General features: G+C 37.8%; 1 protein-coding gene across 4 annotated transcripts in view; it reads left to right on the top strand.

Moving 5' to 3' along the window:
* The first annotated feature begins 3,851 nt into the window (after positions 1–3,851).
* FOXN1 (forkhead box N1) overlaps positions 3,852–27,891 on the top strand; it is a 44,690-nt gene continuing 20,650 nt past the window's right edge. For 2 of the 4 annotated variants that reach the window (XM_075032698.1, XM_075032701.1), the window contains exons 1-3: positions 3,852–4,033; positions 24,007–24,152; positions 25,921–26,424. In XM_075032698.1, the coding sequence (XP_074888799.1) occupies positions 24,033–24,152; positions 25,921–26,424 (624 nt within the window). In that variant the 5' untranslated portion in view covers positions 3,852–4,033; positions 24,007–24,032. Of the gene's footprint in view, positions 4,284–23,413; positions 23,465–24,006; positions 24,153–25,920; positions 26,425–27,891 lie in introns of those variants that run through there. The other 2 variants (XM_075032699.1, XM_075032700.1) reach the window with 2 other exon arrangements.

Raw genomic sequence — 27,891 nt, forward strand, 5'->3', positions numbered from 1 at the left:
AATAATAGCTTATAGTGGCTGTCACATTGCTACAGATGCTATGCTTTATAGGCAACACTAAATCACTGGTCAGGAAACAATATTTCATATATAATAATGGTTCTTTATATTTTAATTTAAGATTAAACAATTAACAAACAGAAAGTTCTGCAAATGCCAACAAAAGAGCATCTTATGGGCGTGCCAGATTTAGAGGCTATAATTCAGATCTCCCTGGTGAATTCAGATCTCCCTAGAGAAGATGCCCCTTCAGTCTTCCAACTGAACACTGCATCTCACAGCTCCTCTAAACTATAACAACAATATGGCAGAAGATATATTTTGTCAAAAGAAGGGGCTCGGAAGGGAATGAGAATGATACTTTTAAATACATCGAATGCTGACACTGGTAAGTTCAGTTTACCAATGTGTTTTTCTAGACACATTAAACTACCAGATAAATGCACTTGGGATTATTTCTTAGGGACAAAAATGGGCTGAAGTGTATGTAGGTTAAACCAAGGTGTGTATTCCCTAGGGATATCTCAGAAGATAAAAAGCAAGCCCTGACTACTATTTAAAGGCAGCACAGCAGACGGTTAAGTTACACCCAGGTGTGTCTTCCCTCAGGTGATCCCAAGGGAGAGATGCTAGGCCACTTTTCCTATTTAATGGTGGCAGAATAGCTGGTTAGATTACGTCTTAAGTCATTTTGTAAGCTTATCATCCAAATGTTAGGATACAAAAATTGTAAGCCTACAAAGCTATTTATGATAACAAATACTGCTGCCATCACTGCATAATAAAATATAAACAATGTATTAAAAATAAGCAATTATCCCACTACTAAATTAAATAAGAATATTTTATCAAAGGAATGAATTTATGCTCTGGTTGGGCACAAAATGAAGTAAGTTCATAGGGAGTACTCCTCACTGACAAATTTCCAGATCAACAAGACAGTTCTTGCCAATTTTAAATAGCAAGAGGGGTTTATAATGAGGTCAACAGTGGTTTTCTGTGTAAGGAAGCCCAAGAACATTTTATGTTAACATCGATCAAACATTCTGAATTAGACACAAAGTGTCATGCATACTGTTGAGCTCAGCTTATCCATTTCCAGTGCTTTGCTTTGAAAAGCACTAGCTAGTCCAGGAAAAAATTTTGAGACAAGGATCAAACGGTAGAGCATAAGAAGATAATCATATTTTTCCAGCTTCTATTACAAAATAACCTCATATACCAAGATGCCAAAATGTAACACCACAGGAAGCAGATCATGCAGCATGACTCCCCCTAAGCGAGGGAAACAAATACGGAAGCAGGCTCTTGAGGCACTCATTGTGGACATATTATAAAGACATCATGCCATGTCAGTTATGCAGACTGCCATTTCTTTTCCCTCATGCCATGTCAATTATGCAGACTGCCATTTCTTTTCCCTCTGCACTACTGCCTGTATGGAAGTACCAAACGGCACTGCCACTTTCGTAATCTTCAATGGGAAGCTAAGCCCTCATGAAAGTAGATAGGAGCCATTTCCACCTGCTGACATTATTACTTCAAACTATAGTCTCAGTCAGACATCACTGAATTGGTTCCACTGACTCACATTTTGAATACTTACTTTGCAACTTTGATGGCTGCAATTTTTTTTCCCCAAAAAAATGAAAGATCAGACCTGGGAACAGGATTTAACAGTTTAGAACAGCTGCCAGTACACCAACTAAACACCTCAGTCTTTCAATAAAAGCTCAGACCAAGAAGAGATACAAAGCTAACTCATTACAACAGTCTAGTCTGGATCTGACAAAACTAAGTTTGTTCTGATGTAAGCCTCTTGATCTCTTCTGTTCTTTGCTTGTGCCTTATGGCTTCAGCTACTGAAGACCAAGCTGGTTTGGTTTGACAAAACTCTTCAAGTTGACTATAAGACAGCTGTGATAAAAAAAAAAAAAAGTACTGTCCTTAAATTCTACAAAACTATTTTGCCAGTCAAAAGGAGAAATGCTACAAAGCAGTACAGCTAGATGGGCTGTGCTCTTTATGTCCACAAAAGTGGATGTTGATGTAAGGCTGTGATACACATTGGTAAGAAACAGGAAAAGTCTGCAGCAAATACTGACACCCCCCTTTCCTCTAGGTATTTCCTCCTGATAGTTATCCCAGGGAAGAGGAGATAATGCTTGCCAGTCAGTGGTTCACTTTCATTCAGGATTTTATCTCTGCACTGCAATCGACCTGTGACGCCAGCTGAAGTAAACACACCCAAGTTAATGTTAAACTAGCTAACTTAGGTACCAGTAACTACATAGCTGCAGCAGTCTGGATTTCAAGGCAGGCTGCAAAGCTCACTACAGAGACTGGGTTAATAATCAGGCCATTAGTCTACCTTGGTTCTGGGCCATTGCAGTTAGTACCTAAGTTACTAACATAAAACCATCTCAGATTTGTCTGTCTCAGCCATCAGAGTAAGAATTGTAAATTAAGGGTAGTGCAGAATTTGGGAATAATTAAGTAAAGATGTCAAATGTAGCCCAAACCATCTCAGAATCTTCCCTCCCAGCTTTAGACATGTAACCCTGAGGAACATCAAATGTGAAAGCCCTTGGAAAGGACAAGTAATTATCCAGCACTATCTTTGAGATCTTCCAGACAGGAAAGAGCTTATCCACCAACACTCCATGCCTACTATCTCTACAAGATCCAGCAGATAAATTGACAGTCTTCATTTCTGGTATCAGAAGTTCCTGATAGATCTAAGAAAATCAAACCGGCAAACTCTTGATAGGAAATAATTTATCACAGGTAAAAACATGGCTTTTCTTCCACCGGTTCTATTATTATGACATATGGATGCCGTGGTAGATCTTTTCTATCACAAATCTGTGTGAAGTATTCTGCAACAAGAATCACAAAAACACTTCATGAATAGCATGAACTTAACATGAATATAAATATGTCCTCCAAAGCAGAGAGCATGTTTTTATCAAAGTTTCAAGACCTTATTCAGTATCTTACCATAATCGTGGGAGATAAACATGGGTGTACCTATACAATAACCTGGGGGCCGCAAAGATGTTTCTACTGTTTTGTGGAATGACGATAATTATATTTAGCACTCATTCAAGGCTTTTCATCTTCAAAGCACTTTACAAACATTAATTAATCCTCACAACACCCTATGAGGTAGGTAAGTATTATTACAGTAGGTGTGATCAGGTTTGTGTAGGGGACTGTAGAGTGTGCACAAAGCCAGGTAAGGGCAGCAGAAATACATATTCCTGCAATTGCACATTTAAACTCATATTCCTCTCTACATACCTGCACACAAAAAACAAACCTCTCCACATAAATATATATACATACATGCCCACACAAATGCATATGCTTCTCCAATCTAGCTATATTTTTATGACTGTGCTAAAGCATTCTGGTTTGGGGAAGGAATATTACCTTGAGTATACTGGTCTTGTAGTGTTCCTCTTACACTTAAATACTGCAACATGTTTTGACATTCTATGATGGAGCCACAGTTCCTTTCCATGATGACAGTTCAGACTGAAAAAATGCAAGAAAGATGCCTATTTCTGGTAGCTGAATGCTTTCTGATAATATGGCAAAATCCATGCCAGGAAAGAGGGTATTTTAACAACCACAGGTGGATAATAGGTTTGCAAAACACAGCAACAGATGGGTATTTTAAATCAAAAGAAAAACAGAGAGGTTGAGAGGGAGCACGCTCTTTCTAGACAGTTAGAGCTCAATACCTGCCCAACTTCTCTGAAGAATTACCAAGAGAACAAGGAAAAAAAACCTGCAGCTTAGTCATATTTGTATTCTTATTAAATGCAGGACTGCCCGAGGCGAACAAGAGCTGATATCATAATTATTGGCTTGCCTAGCCAGCTGCCTTCTCTCACCTGATGTAAGATCAGATCTTTCCAGCCTTTGGAGACTCTGTACCGCTGAGCCTCCACTCTCTCTGCAGGGCTGTTTGAATGACCTAATCCTGTCCTGGAGCAGCAGCACGCCGTTTTGCTTCAGTAAAAAGGTAAGAGGAAACCTCTGACAACTTCATATAGCTTTTTAGAATTCAGCCGTGAAAGCCAAACGGAAGGGGGAGCAGAACTCTTTTGCCTTGGCTCATCTATTTAATCTGAAGTCCCTGAGGCTGACTTTGAAGAACTTCAAACTGAGGGAAGGGGAAGGTCAGCACCTACATCCCGTTCCTCAGCAACTCCTATAGGTATTTATCAGCCGCGAGTGAAGAGTAGCAAGAGAAGAAGTCAAGAAAACACCAGGTAAGTTAATAGATCCATTGGTCTAGTACTGGGAGAAATGAAGACCGTAGGTGATTTCCCAAAGAAAAAAAAAAAAAAAGCTCCTCTTGTCTCGGGTGTATACTAGCTTAAACTAAGCTACTATCTGTTCCATAGTTACAGAGAAAGCTGGAAGTGTTTACCATTACCTGGAAAAAAAAAAAAAAACAGAAAGACAAACCAAGAAAAGTATTTCTAAAAAAAAGTGGGAAGTCTCATGTCTCACAGATTCATAATAGATTTCTTTCAAATTTTTCCAATGGTGAATCAAAAAACTTGGGAAGTTATATGTTTTGAAATCCAGCTTGCTTTTACTACGGCCTCCGTTTTAAATGTTACTTTTGCCTCGTGTGTTTTGTAGTAGTAGATGAAAACTTTTTTTAGACTTACTCCTATATTGAAATGTGACTGAAATGACATCCAGAAGCTAGGATGTGTTAACTGCAGAAATTACTAAATCTGAGTACTGCAAATGGAAACTTGTTTCTTATTTCTTTATATGCACAGGAAGTATATTGCTTTCTTTTCACTTCTTGGTTTCAGACTGTTAGATTTCCAGCAAGAAGGGAACTGTTTGTGTTGCAAACACAATAATTATCAAACCTATAAATAACAACTAGCCATCATTCACTCTTGGCCCACCTGCAAATTTACTGGACATCAGATTAAATCTTGGGGAATTAGACTTTGTTCTATAAATGTTTCACTTTGGTTTACCTGAATCATATGTTTCTAACTTGAATACTGATATGATCTATGTTGAACTGGATGAGTTTTAGGCTGAAAATGTATGTATTTTGTTTATAACTAATTATGAGCATAGAAGAACAAAAAATATTAAATACCTACAGTGCATCTTTCTTAAGGAGTAAAGGATTGTGTAGTTTGCTTTCAGCCAGGTGATACCTTGTATTATATATGCAGCCAAGAAAATACACAACTAAAGCACATTGTTTACCCTTCATCCCGGTGAGGAGGGGAGATGAACATGGGTAGTAGTATTAATGTAAATAAAATAAGGGACTACGTGCTGGTAATTTGAACATCTAAACTTGCCTCAAAAGGTAAAGTATACTGTGAGAAAGTACTACCTTGTACGTGAGCACAGATACTTGTATAACATTGCTGTGCTCCTAGATATAACTGGAGCCATGTGTCAGTTACTGAGATAGGAGTCAGTGGAGTACTCCGGGCAGTAAATGGAAATATGTGTACGCCACTGTGACAGGTATAATATAGGAACCTGCCAGAAACACATGAAGACACTTGCCATCACTGCAAAACACTGAGCTGAAAGAGAAAAGCGTAGAAAGAGGGTCATCTACATGAAGTAATGTCTTTCTGATCCATTCCTTGTAATAACTGGCTTTTTCTTTTTTAGAAGAATAGCTTGCTGCTCAAAAACAGTTTTTGAAGGGAATAATAAGAAAGACACATAAAATAAACCAGAAAATGCACTATGTCCTTTTAGAGCATCTCTTATGTAAAAACAGAAGTAGAAAGAAAATGTAATTGTTTAGGATTTCTGGAAACTAAACATTAACCACAACAACAACAGTCTAACCTTTTTGGCTGCAAACTCCAGAAACTTAGCACAAGAAGTGGTGTCATGCAGAACTACTTTCAATCATGAAATCAATCCCATAGCCTAGTTTCATAGGCTGTTAAATGACCAAGAACAGGGAGACAGTGATACGGCCTCCAAAAAATCTGAAACAGAAATTTCCAAGTCCTGCAAAAAATATTGATAATTGATTCACATTAGAACCAAAAGGAGCCTTTGATTACAGCCCAGAGTGACCACAGCTAGATCTGAAGTCAGAAGTTCTCCAGTAATCCATGCAATAAAATTTAAAAGGCATAAAGTTGAAAAACAAAACAAAACAAACAAACAAAAAAACCCACCATGTATTTAGCCTTTAAAAGGTAGGGACTCAAAGCACTGAAGAGTGCATAGTGAAACATTTTTACATGTACTACTCTGTCCTGCTTATAAACCAAACAATTACAGATGCAAAATATTCTAGCAGCTTACACCTCACTCATGCAGAAACTTTGGAAGCTGGCTCTTTCTGACTGTGTCTATTGGAAAGTAAGGAAAAGTGTTGTTTTGGATGTGGCATAAGCAAAACAGTATTTGGTAGGTCAGTGTCTACAAGCCATAGAAACAGTAAATGGAGATAACTTCCAAGCAGATAGGATTTACTGTTTGTGGCCATGTCCTCTATTGTTACTCAGAAAGCCTGAGCTTTATGAATTGGGTCAAACACACCTCTCTGCTATCCTGCACCTCACAAATCATTAGCTTGAAATACAAAGAGATTAATTATGGAGATAATGCAGACTAAGCGAGAGGTACAAATAAAATCCTCCTCTCGTACACCTGTGAGTATGGCCAGTGCCACATCTTTCCAAGGCAACTCTTCAGTTAGTTAAGATTTGAAAGCAAGGTGGCAGTTCTCAGAAGCTATGCAAGGTTGAAAGAGGCTGGAATACCCTGAGTAGGAACCCACTAATAAATCACCACAGAATGGCATCATTCTGTCTGCCTTAGGAAGCAGAGCTGTGAGCTGCTGCTCTTTCTTCTGAGTCACTATTGAATCAATGCCCTAACACGGTGCTAACGACAGGATGCTGCTTACGTTAAGGACTTGGCCAATTCTATTTATCAAAGACACTATGCCACTTTTATTAAGATTAGGGAACTAATTAACCCTTTTGCCACATTTCAAACATAAATTCAAGTCATGCCCTCATAACCGTAGCCAGCTCCTCTGCTATTTCCCTAACTGGCTCCTCACTCCATAGACAAACACACTGGTTTTTTGTTCTTTTCTTTGAAATCAATTAAGTCCTGTACAACACAGCCCATTTTTTGCACCCCTCTTGTGCAGCTAAGTCCCCTGGTCATACATGAGATACTACCAGTGGTTTCTTCCACAATGCCGAGAAAGCTGAGACCCCTCGCTATAATCCAGCATGCCATACTTGCTAGCTTCTTGCAAACACCTTCTTCCCAAGTGTCCTACATGGCACTATTCTTCCTTCAGATCAACACTTAAAAAAGCCATGTATTCCAAAAAACTACAATAGAATATATTATTCTTTATTTTATTCAGGATGCAAGACCTTTAGAGTTGTCCACAGAACAACAATGTTACTTTCTGCATTATATAAACAAAATAATAATACATAAGATTATTATACGTCTTTTACCTAAATTCCCTAACATTTTCAAATGAAACCTGCATTCTTTGTGCCTTGTTAAATGTTGCCAAGTACTGAAGGGAGCTGCTAAACATGTGGTTAGTAAAGTGATCCCTGTATAGCCTTTACAAATCTCAACAGTGTCTTTTGAGGCTTAGTAAATATATGTAAAATCTTTTAAAGATGTTTGGATGAGACAGGGCTACTGCAATCCAGAGCATTATTATCTTTCTGTTGGTGAAGTGCTCAGAAATGAATGAAGCATATAGGGTGAGGTTCCATCAGAGTCATGTAATGAAGCTAAACATGCTGTCATTTTAACCCAATTTGTTTCCCTCTGTACTGCTGCCTCACCAGTTTGTTAGAGCCTCTCAAAGGAGCTCATCTAGTGTCAGCTTACAACTTCCACACCTAGCCCGTACTTTACTCCTGGAATGGGTAGGTATCCCTGCCCTGCAAACTCTTAACTGCTGGTTCAACAGACCTGCCAGGACAGGTCCCTGCAACATTCCCCTCTGTGGGCAAATGGTAGGATGCCAGAAATATTAGACAGGAACCTGTTCTCCCAGGAATGTAAGTAATTCATAGAAGGAAATAATTTACTATTTTCCCAGCTGGAATAATTAAACAGCTAGGCACTGTCCTCCCAAGCTGCAGAAAAGAAGAACAAACGAGAGGGGAAAAAAGAGCTGGAATGTCCTTCAATATAATTTCTCTTCCAGACAAAACAAACTTAGTTCTGTAAATCTTTCCCTATAAGCCACATTTTCTAGGCCTCTGACCATGCTCAATCCTCTCCTATGGACTCCAAACTGGAGTCCGTTGTTTCAAAATGCAGTGACCAAAACTGGACACAAAACTTCAGCTGATACTTTACCAAGACCAAGAGGAGTTAACTTCACAAGTCTCACAGAATACATTTCTGTGTATCTTATACCTGCTAGCATGTCTGCCTTTTTCATTACAGCACGATGTGGCTGATATAGGCTCAGCTTGTAACCCATTAAAACCTCAAGATGTTTTTATGCAGCACTGCTATCTGGTCACTTGTTTTCATTCACTATCTGCAGGGTTTATTATTCCTGCCTACATGTTGAACTTGGTTATTATTGAACTGCATTTTACTTTCTTCAGATCATTTTTCCTGACTCCTTTTGAATATTAATCCTGTCCTCTAAATACATATGCAAAGCCTCCCATCTTCACCCTGTCTCCAAATTTGATTAGTGTTCCTCTCTAGTCTATCACGCAAGTCATTAGTGAAAATACCAAGTAGTATTAGGCTCCTTAAGAAATCAACTCAAAATACCCTTTCATTCTAACAACAAACAGTCAGTAACTACTCTTAATGCTCTGTTCCACCCAGCTTTACCTCTTCTCTACTAGAGTTTTATCTAAAATAAATTTTCTTAGTTTGCTTAGGAGAACATCATGGGAAAGTGCATAGAAGCCTCACTAAAGTCAAGCTGTATTACCTGTACACCTTCTCCTCTTCTTGCAAGGCCAGTATACAGGGAAACTACACTATGACAGTTTATTCTTAGGAAATTCATAATGGCTTTTACTTTTGCCTTTTTTTCCTTAGTGTGGTGTTTTGGTGTATTTTTAATTTTGTACTTTTCTGAGAACTGAAGTTAAATCTGCCATCTGTAGTTCCCTCATACTTTCTAGTTTCAAGACAAGCACTATATCTACCTCCTTTCAGCCTTGTATTATGGCACTTATACTCAGCGAATTCTCAGAGACAAAGACCTGCAGCTCTGCAGTAATTTCAGCTGATTCTCTAAATTCACTAGAATGAAATTAATTGGGGCCACTGAACTTGAAGACGTCAAAAAGCCTCAGCCCTGTCCTCTGGGAGGTGAGAACACACGTATTCTTCAATGTATGAGATCAGACGCAAACATCATTAATATTCCAGAATTTCTCATACTCTGACTTGGCATTGCCCCGTTAGTTTTCCATTGTGCTTTAAGGTCACTAATTAATGTATGCCCTACTTTTCCACCCAGGAATAGATTTGGGCTGTTTTGTTTTTTTTTCTTTGAAATGCAGAGTGTCTAGAGAGCACCTGATCTACCATATGGGCTTGGGGTCAGCTTTGTGATACCTGAATTCTGTTTTGGCAACATGCAAGAAATATTATTGTCTAACATCTTTTATAAGAACATTTCAAAGCACTGAAAAATTATCTACTAGGACCAACATTTTCAAGATTAGCCATTAATACAAGGTACTCTGTTTGGGATAGTCTGCACACAGTCTTCAGAGGTGTTGAGCAATAATACCACTTATTTAGACTTATGGAAATTTACTGTCCCTAAGTATATATCAGTTCAGTACACAGCACAAAATACCTGTACTCATATGGAAAAATTCTTTGCCTCACAAAATTTTCATTCACTGGTTCAGACTTACTAGAAATCTAGTAATGGCTTCTTAGATTTCTGTCTATCCTCACATAGGTGAGATTACCCTGCAGCCTAGTGGGACATGCCTTGGCTAGCAGTAGTTTTCAGCAGACAAACTCAACAGCTAAAAAGTAAATGGGGCACAGCATAATTCAGTCACACCTGTTCTTTTTTCCTCTCCGACTCTATAAAAATACAACAGGGGACAGTTTTCAACAGGCACATTAAGACATATTTATCTATGCATCTATATGCAAAGTGGCTCAAGAGGACTGCAAAGGGGACTGCAAAATTTGGCTCAAAGTGATGGTGTTCCTCATTGTTGAAAGCCTCCACAGAAAAAGTCATTTTTAAAAAGACATTCAACAAAAATAGGAAAAGATCATGTATACATGAATAGAAGATTTTCCCACATATAAAGACACTGCTAAGCTAAAAGATTTGAGAAGGAATGACAAAGTAAAATTTAAGAGAGAATGAAAATGTGGAAACTGGAAATAGGCATATACTGAAACTGAAGGTAGGATGTACCAGGAGTGAACTCCTTGAATATAACAATATGGATAATCAAATCTTATCATCATGGAATTCTGAAAAATAAGCACATGATAGATCTATGACACTTGCTTATGGTTTTAGACACTGTAAGAATCAAGTTTCCACCTTTATTTCATAACTACCAATGCAAAAATATGCATTCTTGACAAAATAAAAATTGTGGTTCTTGTATACTCAACTATTCCAGCAGCACTGAGTTTCTCAAAAAATATAAGATATGCCAAGAATCACAATAAGAAAAGCGATAACTGGCAGTATTTAACTTGGAAAGAGAGAAGGAAAGGAATACTTTATGGAAAACCAAATAAAGAGAACCCATAAGAAGAATTCCTTTGCCCTAGTTTAGCAAGTCAGGTTTGATGATGCGTTTGTTAGTGATGTTTAATGTTCAAACGTGCATGTTTTTTGTAACAAATATAGGGCCTAGATTTCCCTGACAGAAGAACCTAGGCACGTGCTTTTTATTTTTTAGCTGTTTTCCTGCTGATACTCTTCTCTCTACTTTAATCTAGCTGACCTGGCATTGAGCACGGTGAGTTGGACTACATGACCTCTTGAGGTCCGTTCCAGCCTCAGCTTTCCTGTGACTCTGAATCTTTCCAACAGTATTCCTGCTTTATAGATCTTGTTATGAATTGGAAACAATAGCTGTGAAAACCAGGCGCCTTATAGCTCTGCTCTACAGAGTCCCAACCACGGAGAAACATGGTCTTCAACCATAGCATGAGATCTGCCGTAGGAAGCTACTGTCACCACAAAACAGTTGACAAAGAAAGCAAAGTACAAGGTTGCTTCCAGTAGCTGGCTGGCCTCTTCAACAGCAAACAATAACTAAAGCTGACAAAAGCTTCTCATATAGACATTCCCTTCACACAGCCTCAGATAAAACTAATCCCAAACACAAATCTTCTCCTTGGCTATAAAACATGTTCCACACGTCATAACTGATAGCTACCACAATATAAAATGCTGGGTTCAACAGGAAAAAATATTAAATCAGAGGGCATAAATATGTGAATGCAAAAAAGTCTGAAATGAAATACATTCTTTAATTTCAAGACATTACTTCATGAATAAACATCTAAAAAGTCTCCAAGCAACATGCTCTTTGTTCAGGACTCTACTTTCCCTTGCTGACATCTTTTTTGTTCTACTGAATCTGTAACACTATGTTCTGGTTTTGCATTAGAGTCTATAGTCCCCCCAAATGCTTTAATTTTACAAATTTAGTCCTATACTTGTTTAGTCAATCTGAAAAACCTAAAACACTAGAATGAGTGAAAAACTGTCTTACACATAGAGGTCTTTAAGAGGAAGTAAAATGTTGAGCTGTTGCTGCTATGGATGCTGATATAGAGCTGTGGGGGTTTTATAAAATATAAATATATTTTAATGTATCAATTCACTTTTTTCTCCTGAAAGTACTATTCTGAGGACAGAGTTAGCAATAATATAAAACCTTACTTCTAGTCCCTTAATGAATATTCTTTATCAGCTGTGCTTTAAGCATTGGAAACAAACACCTATAAAAAATTTAATTTGCATCATTTTTTATTTATAAGAAAACAGAATGGGTTTTGTAATATGTTTAGTTTTACATCTCTTTCTTTAATGTGGTAATCCCCTTAGATTAGTTAATTATGTTTTATGTATCACTGAAACGTAATATTTTAAGAGAAGAAATGGCCATGGTTTCAACGTCTTTATAGCTAGCTGCTCCCCTAAAAATGTAAGATTCCATTTCAATAAAGGAGTCAATTTTTCACACTAAGGAGACAATGGACAAAATCCCTGTTAGAGGGGGCATGAGTCTCCCAGGAAGAATCTATTGTGCTTCATAAGTTGCACGATGTATGTGTGTGAAATGCAGCATGAGTACAGGGAAAAATGCAGGACTTATATGATTCCTATTTGATTTCAGCCTTTTTCTTGTTTCTAATTTTCATCTCTATTACGAGTTTTTGTAACAACATCAAGGATGTGTATATAATTCAATACACTTGCTTCAATGATGCTTCCTCAATGAAACAGAGACTGTTTATTCAGACTGTTTATTGCAAAACTGTTTCTGTACACACAGTTTTTGGATGTTTGCTGTTTCTGTGAAACTCCTTTATTTCAAGGGTGTTATTACCTCATTTTTTGTCGTGAAAGAAATCTCTATTTTCTAAAGTCATTGGGGCCTTCCTATAAGCGATAGGTGGGGAAGGCTACTCATTGTATAATAGAACTTAATTTCTCCTAAAAAAGCTGTGAACTTCACATTTTCTAGTTTTTGTAGTTTATTTAATCTAGTTTTAGGGGTTGGGGTTTTTTAATACTTTGCCATAAGATATTTTAATTAACTATAATTTGGGACAGAAAGAATTAAAAGCATATTTGTTGTCTCAGTTATCAATATAGTAGACATGCTTACCCTGAAGGGATCAGCTCAATAGATGGAGAGAGACACAAACAGAATTCAGAATTTGTTAAGAAACAGTGGAAAGTAGATACGCTATTTTGAATACATATATAGTTCTTGAAGGAGATTCTCTATTGCTTCAGATATTCATAAAAAAGTTGAAATATTTAAGCATGGAAAAGACTACTATCATGGTCTCCATTTCTTAGATACTCTATTGATAGAATATTTTTTAGATTTAAGCCCTGAAGAGGTGCACTTAAGCTCCTGAAGAGGGGTATGCATGTCACAAATATCTGCATTTTCTTTTCAGTGTTTTTTTCTGAGCTCAGGGACCATTAATTACTTAGTACTGCTCTCCTGTTCAGTCAGATAATGGCCAAATAAAAAATGAATATAAAAGCACCTCATGTTTCACAAGACAGATGGACCTGGCTGAAAAGTTTATCCTAGATGAATAAATCACATTATTTTGCCAAAATTTTGCATCAAGCATTTAAGTCATGCTGGCTTGAACAATGTACTTTTAAACAACCAGGAATGAAGAGAACTGGGGAAAGAAACTTAGCTTTGTTTTGCTCTTCTTTTAGAAGAAACAGTTGTCACAAAGCTTGAAGAATTTTCCTGAAAGAGTTAAAATAGCATAAGATGAAGAATTAAATAAAATTAACTTAAAAATCAAATAGCTGTTCTTGATACTTTTGCTTTTAACAGTAAGGAAGCAGTGTTTATGAAACAGAATTAGACTCTAGGAATAAATTAGGCATTGGGAAAACAGGTGGGTGTAGCAGAGGAGCAAGTACTTGGAAAGTGGGGAGGGTAAAGGGGAAGAACAACCATTGGTCACTTTGCAGTGAAGCAAAGAGAAGGTTAACTGGGTGAATGAACTTCAGAGCAACTTAGTCTGTCAGATATGGCCATATTTACAGTTTTTAGAGACTCTTATGCTGGTCTTGTATCTCATAACTGTAAATAGGGATGGTTTTAGCTGTGCCTATTCTCTCACAACTTCCTTCATTTTCAGATCTTTTTTCTCCCCGGGAACTTCCTTTGTACTTACATTAACAGCAGACATTAAGTTTTCCAAGGCTTACAAAGAATGGACATAATCCTTCCTGGGAAGTTTAATGCTTTCATGCGCGACTTCTTGTTTTGTTCCTCATATTAGATTTGCTTTTCCTTCCCCCTTCCCTCTTCTTTTAGTCTTCCTAATTTTAAGTCACTTGTATCTCATCTTGTTCTCAGCAGTTATTTCTTCCTAAAGGATTAGCGTATTTGTATGTTACTCATTTTGCAAAACAATGTTAGGCCATATTTTCCCATAAGGTTCTTTAATCTCCAAACTGCCCCTCATTTATTCTTCAGTCTGTCTGTCTCTTGCTCCTCCTAGTATTCCAAAGAAGATGCTTTAAATTACAAAACTAAGTTCTCAACTTGATGCTGGGGTGTGAATGACTTCGTAATTTTGGGGGCAGGGAGAGAAGACTGTTGGGATAATCAGGCATTTGCCTTTTTATTTCCTCACCTAAATTTTTCTCTCTCTCCCTTTTCCCTAACTAGAGCATTTGCTTCTGCAGGTAGGTAGCTATATCTCTCTGGAAAGATGTTACCTTTTACACTGCAGAGGATTCATGGCATTGAAACATGAAACATTCTCTGGTTTTATGTGTTTAAAACTGTGCAATGCAGTGCACATGATACTGAAATACATCCACCCTGGGTGAAACCAAAGGCCCATCTAGCCCAGTATCCTACTTCCAGCAATGGACAAGACTAAATGCCTGAGGAAAAGCATAGAAACAGCATAGTTTGCAAGTCACAGACCTCTTAAGTCAGAGCTGGTGTCCATCTATTTAATTAGCCACAATGGATTTTCCTTCCCATGAAGTTATCCAGATATCCCTTGAATCCATGCAAGTTTTTACATCTACAGCACCCTGTGGTAGGGGCTTGCACAGCTCAGATACATGCTGTGTAAAGAACCACCTCATTTTGCTAGTTTTGAATCTCCTTCGTATTAGGCTTATTTAATGGTCTGCAGCTGTTAAATTAGGAGACTGCCTTCAAAGCCTGTTCACCCTCTCCATGCCACCTGTGATTTAATACATCTCTTCCATTCTTTCACCATCATCAATCACCTTTTTTCCAGCCCAAAGCCCACTTACTCATTCCTCATATGGAACCTGGTCCAGACCTTTGATCAGACTTGCAGCCCTTTCCTCAACCTATCCTGTACAACTGTCTCCTTTTCAAGATAGGGAGAACCAGAACTGCATGCTGTTCAAGATGGCAATGTATCATGGTTTTATACTGTGGAAAAAACGTGTACCTGTTTCTTCTGGTCTGCCCTCACAATTCTTACCATTTGACTTTGCTTTTGTGCTTCCTATTATCATTGAGCTGTCATTTTCATGGATGCATCCATCATTACTCTTTCCTGAGTTTTAATGGTCAGCTAAATGCCTTTTCTTTTTTCATCATAACTATTCAGAATAACAGTATCATCTGCAAATTTTGCCATGGTGCTTTTCACCCTTTTTTCTGGTTTTTATGTGAATACATTAAGCAACACAAAGTCTCAGCAGACCCCTAAAGATCACCCCCAGCTCTGGTGACCTCCTTCCTTGTGAAAACTGATCGTTCACCTTTACTTTTCATTTTCTATCTTTTAACCAAGTATTTATCCATGCAAAGACCTTTTGTGTAGATATTCAGGATTTCAGTGGATATTAGTTCCCTTAAAACCTTGTGATGAAGCACCTTGTCAAAAGCTTTTCTGGTAACCTAAGCAAATTATTAGCCCAATTTCCCCAGTATACCTGTTTGAAATGTTTGAAATACTTTTACATGCTAGCCATTATTGACCACTGCACATATAGGAACAACACTTAAATTTTGTGGACAGAAAGGCTATTGCTAGGACTGGAGGGTGGGATCCCTCCAGAGAAATAAATATCATTCTCCATTACCTGTTCCTCCATCTTTACTACTTTATATGCAACATTTTTCATGCATGCCTAGGAATAGGTGTCAGCAGAATACATCACTCCAAATCAGCTGTGCTTCTATGAGCTAGCTGAATTAGTTACTAGTTGCTAGGTGGATGCTCAAAGACCTTTGATCTTAAGAAGCCAAAGTAGGAGCTTGAGTCTTGGGGGTTTTTTGGTTTTCCTTTTCAAAGGTTTCCCCAGAAACTAAATGCTTGAACTAGTGCTGCATTACTTCTGACTGCATACAATTTATTTTCTTCACTGAGAGTCTTAGAGGCCTGTGTAAACTACACTGCATAACCCAGACTAAGCATGTAAAACAAGTACAACTGTAGTTTGCACTGATTCAGTTTAATTCAAAGAAAAACTAACAGAAACTTTTCCAGTGAAAACTGCAACTTACAGCAGCTTTGCCTGTTAACATTAAGAACTCAAAACAGGTGGTAAAAGGTGAAATTCCCCTTTGTATACATGTATTGTAGTCAGACATTTCCAAAGCAAAAACTCCAAAACCACTTCAGTTAAATAGCCCCTGAACTTGATTATCTGTGCCTCTGCTGTTTTTCTACTTAACACATCACTGCTCAGTGAATCAGTCATTCAAAGTTTTTTGTTTTTTGTTTTAACATACTCAGCTTACGACTGTGCAAATAAGATTCCCAAATCCATTCCTCAGATCAAATAAAGGTAATTACAGAGCTTACTGTGGGCGATTCCCAGTGGGAGGGTGGGAGTGGCCACGGGTGGGGCTGCAAGGTGAATACTGTACATGCACAACAGAGAAAATGGGAATGTACCACACCCATCATAAAACATGCTGCCACAGCCAGCAACAGAAACCATTAGGGTGGATCATCATACACACCTTCTCATAAAGACAGAAAGATGGCATGAGATCCCAAGATGAACTCTCAAGTCACAGGGAGATGAGCATGACTCACTGAGAGAGAAAAGGAACGTAAAACAAATTATTAGACTACTGAAGGATCTATGCCATGTGTCCCCCACGTTCCCCCTACATGATGTTCCCCAAAGAGCATTAATAGGGTACACCACATTGCATACAGCCCTTAAGCTATCAATAGGTAATTCAGGGAAACAGCTTACTATTAATCACATTTATTACACCAGCACATAAGAAGCAAGGAACAGGGCCACAACATGTTATCTGTCGGATACGGAGTAGCTGACAATTCCTGACCCATGTTACTTACTATATCATTCAGTGGTTCTCACATTTTTTGAAACATTAACCCATCTCATCTCTTAGCATTTGTCTTCAAAACTGACTGACATTTGCCTTTCAGTTAAAATTTAATGGTGAACTCTAAAAAAAGGGATCTTACAGAAAATATTGTGGATACCCCGTAGACCACTTTGGAAACTAGGAACTAGAATAGCCATAGTAGAAGGGAAAAGGATATGTTGGAATGTATCAAAAGAACTAATAAAGTGATAGAAGAAAGTAAAGTGACGTGGACTTTCATTGCAGGGAAAGGAAAGGAAAGAGGATGGATAAAGGAATACTTAGAAGGAGATAACCTACCTAGTGATAGGAGAAAGGGACATTGAAGGGAACAAAAGATTATGGATAAACAGGGCTATAAAAATGGTAAGAGTGAAGCACAGGTGCAGGGACTGTGAGGCATAGCTGGAGAAGAGCAAAGTGATAATTCCCTAGTATATTGTCCTAGCTTTCAGCAATCTGCAGTTCATGAAGTTTTGAGCCAAAGAAGGTATATCTTTATCTACTGTTCAATTCAATGGCTATAGCTGCTTTATCTTTGCTTCTTCCTATGATTTTTTTATACGTCATATGATTGTACTGATAGCTCTGCTATATTTCTTGCATCTATACATTGCCCCCCCCCCAGACCCGCTGCAGAGGAAAACTTTGCTCTGAATTCAGCGCAAAGAATTCAGTTACATACTTGCTATGATCAGCCCGTGAACACGTTACGCCGTTATCTCTTGTGCTGGTTTAACCTGCCAACCAAGTTGGTTATTCATGAAAGAATCACACAGTTTCTGTATCATATTAACTACTTCAACTCTTGGAACTGTATCTGACTTCATGCTTAGATGTCTAGCATAAAGCAATGAAATTTCATACTCCTCATTCAGGAAACAGCACAATCATTCATCCAGAAAACAGGACAGAGTATGCAAAGAACAGGGTTTTGAAAATACCATCAGAGTTGCAAAGCTGGTAGGGAGAGCTAACATCTTTTTTTATTAGTTAACTGATGTAGTTGGAAAGATGTATTAGTGTTTATTATGACAAGGAAAAAGGTGCGGGGAAAACCAGGTCCAAATGACAAGCTCATTTACTTTCTTAGCTAATTTTTTCCATGCTTGGTTTCTGTCCAATGCCGAGTTTCCTTTCTGCTGAGCTAATTATATTGGTTCAACACCTGTGAGGGACTTTTCTCTATCAAGGGCTCCCCAAATGATAGGTCTGCCCAGTCTACAAGAAATATGTAAGTTCTTATAGTGTTATCTCAGCCATACTGCATGAATTTCTGCCGTGTTTTCTATTTCTGCATAAATGAATACTTTAGCATTAGAGATAAAATACATACCCAAAACGAATAGGATATGCAATGCAGCTGAGGAGAAACCCTATGATCTGGTTTTCTCTATTTTGAGTGAATTGCTGTGTACTTGGGAGAATATCTGCTGTCTAAACGCCATGGCATGCCTACATCTTGAACACTACATGTAATTTTGGTCCTCCCATCCCAGAAAGGTGTTAGCAGAACTAGAAGCTGTTCATGGAAGCAGGTATAACCAAAGGTCTGGAATGGCTTCAGAATGAGAAATTACTAAGTAAGTGTCAGCCTAGAAAAGAGGAAAATATAACAACAATGTAATAAATCACAATCACAAAAGTCTTCTGCAGGGACAGACATGCCCCTCCTTCCTCACAGTTAGTGTCAGAAGTAACAGATGCAGGATAAAACACAAACAAAAAAGAAACGTTAAAATATCCACGTAAGGATCAGAACCTGGACTAAAGACCACAGTGATAGTAACATTGCCTGTATATTTTACTATGTTGCCCTGTGCAAAGAAATGTCCTGGATCTGCTTCTTAAAATGTTTTTTTCCATACAATAGATTTAGGACAAATGTCTGCCTTTTTTTTTTTTTTAGAGTTCGCTTATACAGATAGTTGTAGTATTTTATAAATGTGTTCCTATAGCAGATTAAAAACCTGCTGCAAACACTCCACTTTTCTCTCCACTCATCCAGGAAGCACCTGGATGTTGTAGAGCTCCTAACCACTCCTGCTTGAGAGCACATCTGGACATGGTGGCAATTACCCTAAGTCTCTATATAGTACACAGTGATCACTTGGTATTCAGCCTTGCCTACAGGTAGCCCTTAATGAAAAGAAATAAACCCTGACAATTCAGGAATGATCTCTTAAAAAATGGCATCCTTCTCTTACATTAATTCAGTCCCTTGATGTAGGTGACCCAAAATTTTGATAGACTTCTTAATGGCCTATGATACTGCAGACCACAATCTGTCCATCACTCTTAAATTTCTCAGAGAATTGCTAGATCCAGGCTTCTACATCTTTTGCTATTTTATAATGTCACCATGCTTCTAGCACCCAATTGCCTTTAGTAATATTTGTCTTAACACACAATCTTAATTTACTACTACATGTGGATATCATCAGTCAATTTACTTTCTCTCAAATCTCTAATGAAAATAATAAATGACATTAGGGTTAATCCTAAACCCCGAAGTACCCCACTAGACAACTTGCCCTGTCTAGATTTATCAACTTAAGCTCATCATTATTCCACTCAAGTGTCACTTCACATAACAAGTCTCAAATCCAAACTCACATGGAATTATTCCACAACCAGGTCTACTTGAGTAGAATCTACACTTCTACGGGGTTCTGAAAATCAACTACCTACATGTAAACTCATTCAATGTTGTAACATTCAGGTTATTTACATCACTCTCAGAATAACTATTCCATAGGAATTGATTCACATGGAGAGATGTAACATCAGGCAAGTGGTAACGCAGTTGTAGCCAAACTTCTTTCCTTCCCGACAGTTACTATTAAGAAGGTAGCAAATTCATCCCATGTAATATAATGCAGAAAGTGTCTCATGGTTGAAAACTTTCTTCACCCATACTTGAGATTATCACTGTTCTGGCCCTGATGAATTAAGCTTATTTTCCACGTGCTCCCACTAAATATGCAAAAGTTATTTCCAGAGATATCTAAATGTGGGCAGTAACCACTAGCTAACCATGAGAGAATTGAGCTCAGAACCCTTGAATAAGCAAAAATAGCATAGTTATATTAAACAAAGACTCACAAACAGATCCAAACTCAGAAAAGAAGAAAATACAGTCCTTAGAAGCTCTCTAAAAGCTATTCAAGTATCCTATGCATACTATAAAGAGAAGCAAGAAAGCAGTAAGAAATTGATGTGGCTAAACCAGAGTTTAGTGCTGTGCTGTGCAGATTGAAACCCTGCTCCTGAAAACGTCTTCTGAAAATAGGGCAAGCATTCATGACAAGAATGTTAGAGATCAACAAAGCAACCATAGCCATCACCAACCATGATCCAGCACAACCTTCAGTGTCAATCTGTCAGGAATAAGCTTAGAAAGCAGGTCTTGTATTCATTGTAAGCCACAAAAGTTTCTGATTCTCATTAATAAAATAATTTTCTTCTGTAAGTTTCCAATATCAATAATTACACATAGAAATATTCCTGTATACATGGCAAGTGTTAGTTACAAAATTTTGGTCACTTCTACAATATTTGGGACTTGACATTATTGGGGGGCAGATTTTTAACTATAAACTGAAAAGTGGAATTCTAAAACCTCATGGCTTCTCTGACTCCTTTCTCATAAAAGACTCAGGAAAAAAATCCCAAATAGTTACTTCTTTCTTGCTCTGGAAAACATCAGTGTGATTTGGAGAGGAAAAAGATGATTTAGTGTTTTGGGGTGAGGGCAGAGAAGACAGTAGATCACACAAGTCAGTGTCAAGCAAGGATCAGTGAGCTGCCTAAGGCATGCATGCAGAATGAATTATGAATTGGGGAACATCCAAACACACCTTCCTCTCATGAAAACTGATCTCAGCCCCAAGGGATGGAGAGGGCATTTACAGTAACATACAGTGTTTAGAGCAGTTCAGATTGCTTAGACGGCCCAGTGCCGAGCTCTGGTGAAGTGTATCACCGGCAAAATGCCCTTCAATATCCAGAAAAGACACAAACCCAAGAATTGTTTAAACTATGGATTGCTGCCACAGGACTCCAGTCATGCAGAGCTAATAGATCAGCTGCTGCTACCTTGCTTATCCAAACGCTCAGCTGAGGTTACAGTTTCTCACTATTTTCTTTTTTTAAAGATAGTTATCTTATCATAGGAGCCTAGGATTGTCACGCAACATTTACAAAAGTAAAAATGACATGGGCTGGGGAGAAAAGGTTCCAGCTACATCTGGGATAATCAGATACCTTTTTCCAAATCAAAGCATCATTGTTTTCTTTAACACGTCCTACATCTAGGCAACCCACAATTTCCTTAAGCTCTCTGTCTCCCAGGAACAGTTTACTGTAAATGATTTATTGTAATCCTGATTATTGACAACCTCCACTGACCGTAATTTCTTCTCTCAAAGAAGATTTGTCAGTAAGTGGTCTGATTTCTCTTTGCTAAAATCTATAATAACAATGCAAAGTGGTGTGGTTTGGGGTTTTTTTTGTTATATATTCTTTCTACAAAATAAAGTTAGTGTCTCTAAGGGACATTTTAAAAACAAAAAATGAGATTTAAAGAACAGTAACAGCAAAGATTTTTCAGTTTGTTAATTTGGCAGTTTCTACTTACCTGTACTCATAGCCTGCTGTGATACATATCAGTGAAAGTAAAGTTGCAAATGGCTTTTGGAGCGAGAAGTCTGGATTCCAAGAAAAAATGAGAAAGTCAGAAGTACATGGCCAGAGGTTTTTCTCTCACAGCAAGCTATATCCACAGTATGCCATTTCTAGGATAAGAGGCAGTTATTACTGAGCTGCTGAAGAATGGTGCTGATCTTAATGTAAACACTGAAAACAGCACTGTGACCATAGACTTGGGATTTTTCCCCATATGGGAGATCCCTCTGAAATGCATCCTCGACAAAGGCATTAAGTAACCGCCATTAAGTGCAGATTATCAGCTCGACATTGTTTTAGTACAAGGCTGTCTCTCATTTAATATTCAGTAAAACACTTTCGCTATGCAGGGGGGAATTTTGTATAATACTAAAATGGCAGTAAGACTCCTCCTTTCCTACCAGCCTCCATGAGACAGCAAAATGTAATTCATAAACAGAACCTGGCAAAAGTCTTGGAGGGGAGGGACAATAACAACTGGGTTTTCCTGGACCTTTTGTATTGACTGTCCAAATAACCATGATATATTCACTTTGCTTTCAGAAAGGAAGTCTGATTGCCTTCAGTAAGCAGAGCCAGACCTTACTGACCTGTTGAATTAACCCTTTAGATAATGCTTCTTTTTATCTGTCATAGATCCTAATGTTTAACATAACAAGAACAGAAAAGCTTCAGGCATTATTATATTCCACAATCAGAGCTTTTTTACTTACCTATTTTCTTATTTTCATTAATCTGATTTTCTTGAAATCAAGCTCCTCCTTTTTCTTTATTTGTGACCATTTGTCAAATGTCTCTTGCAATGCAAAAGCCATTAGGCAAGAATCCTAACTGTACAAAAGCTTTTAATAAAAGTCTAATGCTTAAGACCACAAATTAGGCAGCTGGGTTGAAAAACTGCATTATAAAAGAGAGGTCAGATGCTGCTTTGTATAACCTGAAGATAAGTGGGAAACCAGCTCTAAGAGGGCAGACAGTGTGGAACACTTACAAATCTACACACACATATATTTCCTAGTTGTTCGTTTTCCCACCTGTTTCTTTCAAGATGAGTGTCAGTTAGAAGTATATCTCATCATCAGACTCCAGTTAAGCTACTGGGCGAATAGTCTGCACCTAAGACATTTCTGAACTTTATCTAACATCATTTTTTCCTGACATACTACTATAGGTCTCATACTTGATTTCCAATCCCCATTGTGCTTTATCTCCTCAGGCAGTGCAGTCTAACTCATCATAAATATAGATTTCTCTTTGAACTATAAGGGCAGAAAACGTTTTCCACATTTTTAGGTGATAGATCTTTGTTAACCGAACCTAATAAACCCCTTAGTTATTTACCTAACAGCCACTTAAACACGTGGCAAATTAACTCTTGAATTAAAGTGGCTTTTTTTCCCCAACTTGTACACCTGAAATCTAAACTGAACACAAGACATCTTTACATAGGTGCATGACATAAGAAGAGGATGCAAGTTCTTCTTTTGTATTTTTACTGTACGGTTACAGCGAACAAGGACTGGGAAAAAAACATGGTAGAAAACAAAATACTAGAAGATTAAATTTATTCCTCTTGATCTGAAGAACACCATCAGATATCTCTCATATATCCAAAGATCAAAGATTGGGAAGTTGAGAGGAGATACAACTAACAAAAATAGGTATGGAATGATGAAGTTATTTACATATCTCAGATACATTTAATCATGCAAAACAGAATGAAAAGGCTAAAGGGATTGGTATTAATAAAAAAGCAAAAGCAAAAATACAAGTCTGTAGTAACCATCAGTCTAAGTAATGTTAGCAAATAGCCCTTTTATTTTATATAGTCCCACTGAAAGCAACTGAGGTGCATTTATATTACAATCTCTCAATAAAGCAATATTGCTAAATTTGCATAACCCCAAAGCAATAGTTCATTAACTTATGAACCTATAGAAAGCAAAGTAATGACGTATTTTTATAAAAATTGTGTGGTAAATCCATATAAACTCTCTATAACATTTTCATTGTAATTGCACCTACAAGAACATTTCTTTAATAGCGGAAAAAAAAAAATTCAACTGTATTAGGAATTCTTCAGGATGGGTTATCATCCAGCTGCATATCTAACACTGTCTAGTCATCTGCACGTAACAAGATGGTTTCTTTTACAGTTTACATTTTAGAAAATATTTATTGTAATTTGATTTTGTCATAACAGGATTTCTATCTGACGTGGATTTGGTAATGGTTTCATTACTCCAAGATCAATCTACTATTAAATTTTCTTCTTCGGACACTCTGGAAAGGGATCAACAAGACCTCATGAAGACACAGGGGGATTCGGTATCCCCAGTTCAGCAAACTGTGAGTAAGACGGCCCAGTTCTGTTCTACTTCTTCAGAGGCACAAGTTCAGATACAATATTCAGCAATTTCTGTACTAAATCTCAGCATACTTAACTGGTAACAAAGTAAGCACTGAAAGTTTTATACCTGAAGAGTAGAAACCTGAGTTACTCTTCTGAGCTAGTCTTAAGCTCCACGCTAAATTTCTTATTCGATTGCTTAAAAATCCTATTACTTTAAAAACAAAACAGGCAATCCATCTAGCTACTAATCCAGTAAAAATGCTACATTTAAAGTAATTATCATCCTGTTTCTAAAATAAATAAATAAAAAAGCAGACAGACAGGGAGACATCAGAACCTTTTTGTCTACTCCCTGCCACTAGACTATACCTTCAAGCACTTCAGAATTCCTTGGTACTTTTTTGGAATACAATGATCTCTCTCCTGTTGCCTGTATATTCATCATGTTTACCTTTCATAATAAAAGTACAACTGAGAATAGTGTTCTTCATCAAACAACAGCAAAATAACCATTGTCATACTTTTATTATGAAAATTTCAGGTGGAGAATTGACAGCACTGCCATTCATACAGCTTTACATCACGAAATACAGGGGGGGTTTAAAATTCTTATTTAACAAAAGATACCATCAACACATGTATTAGGACTATAGAGGAGAGCGAAGAAGTAAGAATCAAGAAGTTACAAACTGAGCAGGTTCGTGTTCATGTGAGAAGCCAGTACTTGCTTTCTGCAGGAATCCACAACAGAACAAAACATTAACAGCTTTGACATGCAGACCCATGTGCAAATGAATGAAAAAGCTCTGCCGTGTTCCACTCTGCAGAAAGCACTGGGTTTCATGCTAACTTCCCTTTGGGACTTGAAATCTGGTTCTTCCATGAAGCCATATATTCCTTCACCTGTTCTCCTAAAATACTATAAGACCAAGTAGGATTTGGAGGAGGAAGGAGGAAAGGGACCACTTGATAATCTGGTGTGACTTTTTGTGTAACACAGAATATTACGTTTTCCCCTTCACTGAACACAATAACCTGCTCTTGACTTAAGCACGTCTTCTCAAAAGGCATCCAAGTTGTTACTCATCCTTGATGTCAGGGAAAATATGCGTAATTTCTAAGCTGAATGTGTTCGGCTTCAGGATCCAGACACTAGTTCTTGTTAAGCTTTTCTCTTCTAGATTAAAGAGCACTTTAGTAGCTGCTATTTTCTTTTTGCTAAAGTGCAAAAGGGAAGGGAGGAGATGAGACAGGAAGAAGGTTAAAACGTCTGCCTAGAGCCTACCTGTCTCACAGAATGAGTGTGGCTATGTTAACGAAAGGAAGTGATGTAACTAGCAACATATCTGGCAGCTTGTAACACCATCAGAGAATGAGATCAAGCTTATTTGACTAAACTTGTATATGACAAGACTTGCACTTATCATATTCCTGTCATTTAATCTTTCATCACTTGATCATACATCATCTTTTCCCTGAAACTGTCAGACCAACTAGTCAATAGTCACCTAAGATGTCCTGTTTTTCCAAGATAGTTCAGTCTTCTCAAAGCTTTTACTAATTTACTTTTGAACAGTTTTGGATACAGAGTAACCAGAAAAACCTTTAGATCTTTTAGGGCTTCTCTGCCTGAAGGTGGCTAGGACTAGTGATTTTACACTTTACACCAATAATATATTTTTAACATACTTTTTTTGTAAATAATGAAAATAATAAAATATTTGCTCGTACTAATCCTAAATAAATGCCGATAAATCATTGCAGGATAATCCCAGCTATAACTGCCAAGCATACGAGTCAGACGGCAGGACAGAAAGGAAGAGTTCAGAGTCTTCTCACAGCCCCAGCCCTGCTTCTCCAGCGCAGGATCAAATTCATGGGAGATATCCTACAAGCCAAGGAATCCACTGTGGCAAGAACAAATTTAAAGCATCTTTCAGTACTGAAAAATTCAGACGGTACAGTTACGAGGAAAGTACTGTAGGAAATTATGACAGGTTTCTCAAGAGCAGCAGAAACCCCTTTCACCCCTACAAGAGGCAGATCAGCGAAGATGTCTTCCAGGAAGCACATCAAGCCCTCCCACCAGAAGGTTCACCCTTCAAAAATGCTAGAAGCATCGATTGTTTTGAGGGTCTACCAGGATCTACAGGTCCTGATGAGTCAGAGTCATTTCCTACACACATTCCAAACATCTCCACAGAACAACCATGGTGTAACAGCATCCAATACGGCACCACAGGCCAAGATCACGGTTCACAAGTCATGGTCAGTATTTTTTCTAGGGTTTTTTTCCTGTTTTCAATGGCAATAATATACTTTTGGAGTTATTTTCTTATCTCTCAATGTGATTACATGGCCATTTAGTCTCCTGTCAAGTTGCAGGGTAGAGCTCGGGATAGACATCTGAATTGACTTGTCAAAGTTCCTTTTATGGCCTTTCCCTACTGAAAAACAGTCATCAGAAAGGTGCACAAGGACAAATTATTTTCCACTAGACAGAATACATGAATCCTAAATATCCAAATTCTTCCTGACAGCAGGTTTTATATCAGTAGCTGTCATCAACCAGTATTTTCAAGGGGTAAGTTCACAAAACTGTATTTTTCAAACATAAGGACATGTGCATCAGATTTGTCACAACACCTCGGCTGACCTGCATTTTTCTCGATGCAAATAGAAGAGCAACTCTAAGACATCAGTACTACTTAAAATTAAATATAAGATCTGTTTATGGTATGTGCACTGTAAAGGTACCTGGGCTAATTCACATACTGGATAGAGGTGACTGCCTATTTAGGGCAGCACAGAGATCCCTGAAAAGCAAAGTAAATTACCCTCCAGTATCTCCACAAGATATCTCTGCTGTGATCCAAAGTGTAAAGCATATCTTCACAATCTAGTGCAGACAAAAACAATGACTACATCTGCCAGGAGAGGGCCCTAACCACTGGCTCTAAATTGCTGTGAGGCAAAGAATTCAAGGGTTACCAAAAGAAAGAGGGGTTAAAAAAAAAAAAGTCTTAATTGGATTAAGACAATTTACCAGGGAATGGAGGGATGTTGTCAGGGTACATACCTGGGGATTGAAGCCATTCAGGTTAAGGAGGAAATTGATCTAAATCTCTTATTTCCTGGATAAATACTCATCTAGGTCAGATGAGTTTAATGTAAAACCTATAAGCAGTTGATGAAAAAAATTCCCATTTTCTTCCCAAATCCCTGGGCTGTGAGATGTAGAGAATGTAAAGCTAGCACTGCAGGAACCCTTTACCAAGTATGTGTGACCACTCAGGAAAAGGCTGGCTACTTGTTAATGTCTCCACTAGTTCAGTCAGCATGCAACTTCAAAGCTCTTACATAGCTTACATGCTGCTGACAAGTCGACATTTCCAAAAAACTTCATCTTAGGGTCATCAAAATAGCATGGACATTTATTAACACTGGATTTGCTTGGTGCCAGGATATCAAATCAAGTCTAATATGTACCCCTACATTAATCTGTACCATAAAAGATGGTCATTGTGGCCTTGCTTTAAAGCAGAAGGATAAGTGCTACTAGTTCCTTGAAATAATAAGATATCTATCACATCAGCTCTCAGAAAAGAAATCCTGGCCATCAATGTTAAGTGGGCAAAGGAACCTGAAGTCAGTCACCAGACCTACAGATAAGGATGCTGCTTAAGACACACCATTCCCTGCACTGTTTATTACCAGCTAGAGCTCTATCTAGCT

The sequence above is a fragment of the Buteo buteo genome, chromosome 7, assembly GCF_964188355.1.
Source record: "Buteo buteo chromosome 7, bButBut1.hap1.1, whole genome shotgun sequence".
Lineage (NCBI taxonomy): Eukaryota > Metazoa > Chordata > Aves > Accipitriformes > Accipitridae > Buteo > Buteo buteo.